The sequence below is a fragment of the Tachysurus fulvidraco genome, unplaced genomic scaffold (assembly GCF_022655615.1).
Source record: "Tachysurus fulvidraco isolate hzauxx_2018 unplaced genomic scaffold, HZAU_PFXX_2.0 HiC_scaffold_206_np12, whole genome shotgun sequence".
Classification (NCBI taxonomy): Eukaryota; Metazoa; Chordata; class Actinopteri; order Siluriformes; family Bagridae; genus Tachysurus; species Tachysurus fulvidraco.
Window position 1 is genome coordinate 1 of NW_025927196.1, and position 5,057 is coordinate 5,057.

General features: G+C 36.0%; 2 gene segments (V, D, J or C); both read right to left on the reverse strand.

Annotated features, from left to right (window-relative positions):
• Positions 1-68: 68 nt before the first annotated feature.
• Positions 69-698, reverse strand: LOC125140636. The segment is given in 2 exon segments: positions 69-484; positions 574-698. Coding segments are annotated over 2 exon segments (447 nt in total).
• A 2,273-nt stretch (positions 699-2,971) lies between these two features.
• Positions 2,972-3,580, reverse strand: LOC125140635. The segment is given in 2 exon segments: positions 2,972-3,309; positions 3,389-3,580. Coding segments are annotated over 2 exon segments (384 nt in total).
• Positions 3,581-5,057: the final 1,477 nt, after the last annotated feature.

Sequence of the window (5,057 nt, forward strand, 5' to 3'; positions counted from 1 at the left end):
TTATAGAACTGCTTGTAGATAAGATTTAATACCAATAGTATAATTGTCTGTAATCATGTAAATGTGGCTTTTCTGTTAAAAACACTGGCAATGTGTCAATTCCAGGCCACAGGAGCAGGTGTTAATGAGATACTGAGAATATTTACACAGAGGTTTTTGTACTGAATAAAGCAGATATGCAGCACTGTGTAATAAGCAGCACAGAAGTACACTGCACTGTCATTGGATAAAAGATTTTTGATGGTCAAAGAGCCGTTTTTGCTTCCAACAGCAACAATCTCCACTTTAGCCTTAAAATCATTTTCAATATGTGTTGATGATGTTCCTATTTGATATCCAATAAGGGTCAGTCCCTGGTCTTGTCTGTACCAGTTGATCTGATTATAACTTGGTACACTGTGCTCACACTGGATTTTAACAGATTGTTGATGGTTGCCAAAGAGATCAGGAGGATTCTGTTTAACACGATTACTCTGAGAAAAACCTGCAATGAGAGAGAATATTGATTGAAATGATATTCAATGGCATTAATGTAAAAGTGCTTAAACAGCATTAATATGAATAAAAGTTTACCTCCAGGACATATCATTAAAACCCATATAATACTGGCAGCTCGGATCATGATAAACATCTGAATGTCTATTGTGCTGATTTGCACGTACTAGTCTTAAATAGAAACACATGTGATCAGGTTTAAATGGCACAGCGCCCCCATATGAGGAAAATAAGAACTGCATCTCTGTTGAGAAACAGAAATTATGGAAAATGAAAAAATATTGTAAGGTAATGACAGTTTATAGCTTCTATAACGTAAGTGATAACAGGAACAAACTTGTTTTGAGGATGTTTCACGTTGTTCAATGTAAGTAAAATAATAGTCAAATAGGATGTGATTATTAAATTTTAAAACAACATTAATTTCAATGTAAATATGTTATTACTCCATCTAAAAAGGACAATATGACATTATTGTGTAATAGTCTGGAAGAATGAGACATGTGTTTAGTTTCACTGCCCAGTTTTGAAAAAGGGATTATTTTGATCATTTAATAGACGAGGACTCCCTCTGTCTGTTTTATTAGTGACTGCAGTAACATCAGTGCAGGTGTTTTTGTTCAGCAGTGCAGTAACTCTGTAACACTGTGCTCACTTACTGCACAGAAATATACAGCGCTGTCGTCTGTATCCAGATCCTTCACAGTTAAAGATCCATTTGCAGCAATTTCTTTAATAGCAGAAAATTTATTTTTATCCACAGAGCCAAAATCTGGTTGATTACTGGTTGTTATGAACACAATGAGCTCCATACTCTGTCCTTGGCGCTGTTTGTACCAGTACATTTGGATATACCTGCCACCCTTATTATGACTGCACTTCATTTCAGCAGTTTCTCCTTTCAGGTGCCAGGCGACACGGGATTTGTGTGACTCCATTCTCTTTTGCTACAACTAAAGCACAACAAATGATTTAAATGATTGATTTTATTTGTATTTACAAGTTATATTCAGTTTGTAAACACAAATCTCATACCTGATGTCCAGTAAAGCAGGAAATTCAGACTGATTATAGCACAGATCATACTGGTTTATGCTGGTTGTGGGAGAAAAGAAAAGCTCTACAGTCTGCTGCAGATGTACCTTGTTGACGAGCAGCTGGAGGAAGTGACATCAAAACCTTCTGAAGTCTTCCTGTCACATGGTGAATATTGAATTGTTTTGATTTCTGATCATTAAATCCTATGATTTTATTTTAATGTAAAGTCGACTTTAACTTTAATATCATGCCAAAACAGGAAAGGTTTGTAGAGTTCTGTATATTCTTGATTAAAACAGCTAGGAGTCTAACAAACATTGTTAGATTCAAAAGGCCTTTCTGTAAGAAAAGATTAATTCTTAAATTAGATTAGATGTGTGGCTTTTCTGTTAAAAACTCTGGTAATATGTCAATTCCAGGCCACAGGAGCAGGTGTTAATGTGATACTGAGAATATTTACACAGAGGTTTTTGTACTGAATAAAGCAGATATGCAGCACTGTGTAATAAGCAGCACAGAAGTACACTGCACTGTCATTGGATAAAAGATTTTTGATGGTCAAAGAGCCGTTTTTGCTTCCAACAGCAACAATCTCCACTTTAGCCTTAAAATCATTTTCAATATGTGTTGATGATGTTCCTATTTGATATCCAATAAGGGTCAGTCCCTGGTCTTGTCTGTACCAGTTGATCTGATTATAACTTGGTACACTGTGCTCACACTGGATTTTAACAGAGTTTTGATGGTTGCCAAAGAGATCAGGAGGATTCTGTTTAACACGATTACTCTGAGAAAAACCTGCAATGAGAGAGAATATTGATTGAAATGATATTCAATGGCATTAATGTAAAAGTGCTTAAACAGCATTAATATGAATAAAAGTTTACCTCCAGGACATATAATTAAAACCCATATAAAACTGGCAGCTCTGATCATGATGAACATCTGAATGTCTATTGTGCTGATTTGTACTTGCGTGTCTGTTGTAGTAAAACATGTGATAAAGTTTCCCACATGTTTAAACAGCACAGCGCCCCCATATGAGTAAAATAAGAACTGCATCTCTGTTGAGAAAGAGAAATTATGGAAAATGAAATGTATATTGTAAGGTAATGACAATTTATAGCTAACAGGAACAAACTTGTTTTGAGGATGTTTCATGTTATTAAATGTAAGTAAAATAAAAGTCAAGTAGGATGTGATTATTAAATTACATAATAAAAAAATGTAATTAATTAAAACAACATTAATTTCAATGTAAATATGTTATTACTCCATCTAAAAAGGACAAACTATATTACATTATTGTGCAATAGTCCTGAAGAGTGAGATATATGTTGAGTTTCACTGAAAAAGTAATTATTTTGATCATTTAATAGACGAGGACTCCCTCTGTCTGTTTTATTAGTGACTGCAGTAACATCAGTGCAAGTGTTTTTGTTCAGCAGTGCAGTAACTCTGTAACACTGTGCTCACTTACTGCACAGAAATATACAGCGCTGTCGTCTGTATCCAGATCCTTCACAGTTAAAGATCCATTTGCAGCTATTTTTTTAACAGTAGAAAATTTATTTTTATCCACAGAGCCAAAATCTGGTTCACTACTGGGTGTTTTGTACACAATGAGCTCCATACTCTGTCCTTGGCGCTGTCTGTACCAGTACATCTGATTATACCTAACATCTTTATTATGACTGCACTTCATTTCAGCAGATTCTCCTTTTAGTTTCCAGGAGACACTGGGGATTTGTGTGACTCCATTTTCTTCTGCTAAAACTAAAGCACAACAAATAATTTAAATTAATGATTTTATTTGTATTTACAAGTTATATTCAGTTTGTAAACTATCTCATACCTGATGTCCAGTAAAGCAGGAAATTCAGACTGATTATAGCGCAGATCATACTGGTTTATGCTGGTTGTGGGAGAAAAGAAAAGCTCTACAGTCTGCTGCAGATGTACCTTGTTGATGAGCAGCTGGAGGAAGTGACATCAAAACCTTCTGAAGTCTTCCTGTCACATGTTGAATATTGAATTGTTTTGATTTCTGATCATTAAATCCTATGATTTTATTTTAATGTAAAGTTGACTTTAACTTTAATATCATGTCTGTAATGCAGTTTCATTTGTGATTGTTGAACAACAATAGTTAAAAATTGCAGCAAAAAATCTCAGGTACTGTAATTGTGTGTTTTCAGATCGTTTGTATCACAGCAAAACCTGATAAATCTTCCTTTATGAAAACATTCAGCAATTATTTTAAATATGAAATAATCAATCTTATTCCCGAAATGTAAACGTTTCCCATAATGAGTTAAATTGTAAAAGTTTAGTTTTTTCTAGTGTGACTAATGAATAATGCAGCTAAAGGAATGAGAATGATGTTCATCTTGGCTCTTTTGTACACAAGGAGGATTCTGTTTAACACAATGAGAGAGAATATTGATCAACATGATATTCAATGGCATTAAAGTAAATGTGCTTAGACAGCATTAATATGAATAAAAGTTTACCTCCGGGACATATTATCTGAGACAATGGCAGCATGTGTATCTTCTGAGAGTCTGTTTCAGAATTTTAAGGCTCAAAACTCCTCCATATGGGAGAGGGAGGAACATCTGATTCAGGAAAGTCAGATTCAAACAAACCAAAAGTTTGACTGATCTCTGCTAGACCTAAAAGTTACTTTGATACAAGAATATGATGTAATTTATTACAATTAAACTTACAATTTGTATAACATTATTAAAGGCATGTTCAATTTAATTTCTATGCTGACGACCTCCAGATCTATCTTCCTGTGATTCTGAGTAATCGTTCTGCATTGCACCCGCTCCATAATTGCCTTCAGGATATCAAACAGTGGCTTTCCCAGAACTTTCTTCATCTGAATGAAGAAAAGACTGAGTACATCCTGTTTAGCCCAGATTCATCCAGCAGTTCTCTTAGCTTTGGTTCTCTAACACCTCAGTTTGCTCCTACCGTGCGTAACCTGGGTGTTATTTTTGACAAGAGTATGCACTTCGATAAGCAAATCAGTGCAGTAGTGAAGGCGAGCTTTTACCAGCTATGACTACTTAGCAAGGTAAAATCATTCTTGTCTCAAGCTGACCTTGAAAAAGCTATACATGCCTTCATCAGCTCAAGGATTGACTACTGTAACGCTTTCTACACTGGACTTAATCAATCACTTCCCAATCGGCTTCAAATAGTACAAAACGCGGCAGCACGTCTTCTCTCCAACACCTCCAAACGCTCACACATCACCCCTGTCCTCCACTCGCTTCACTGGCTTCCGGTGTGGTTTAGGGTGGAGTATAAGGTCCTTCTCTGTGTGTTCAAGGCCATCAATGGTCTGGCCCCAGCCTACCTCACAGAATTAATAAAGGTCTACCAACCAGCCAGATCTCTCCGCTCCTCTGGACAAACCTCTCTGGTCATTCCCAAATACAAATATGAGAAGTTCGGAGGCCGGTCATTTGCCATCAAGGGACCTAAGCTGTGGAACGCACTTCCAGCACATT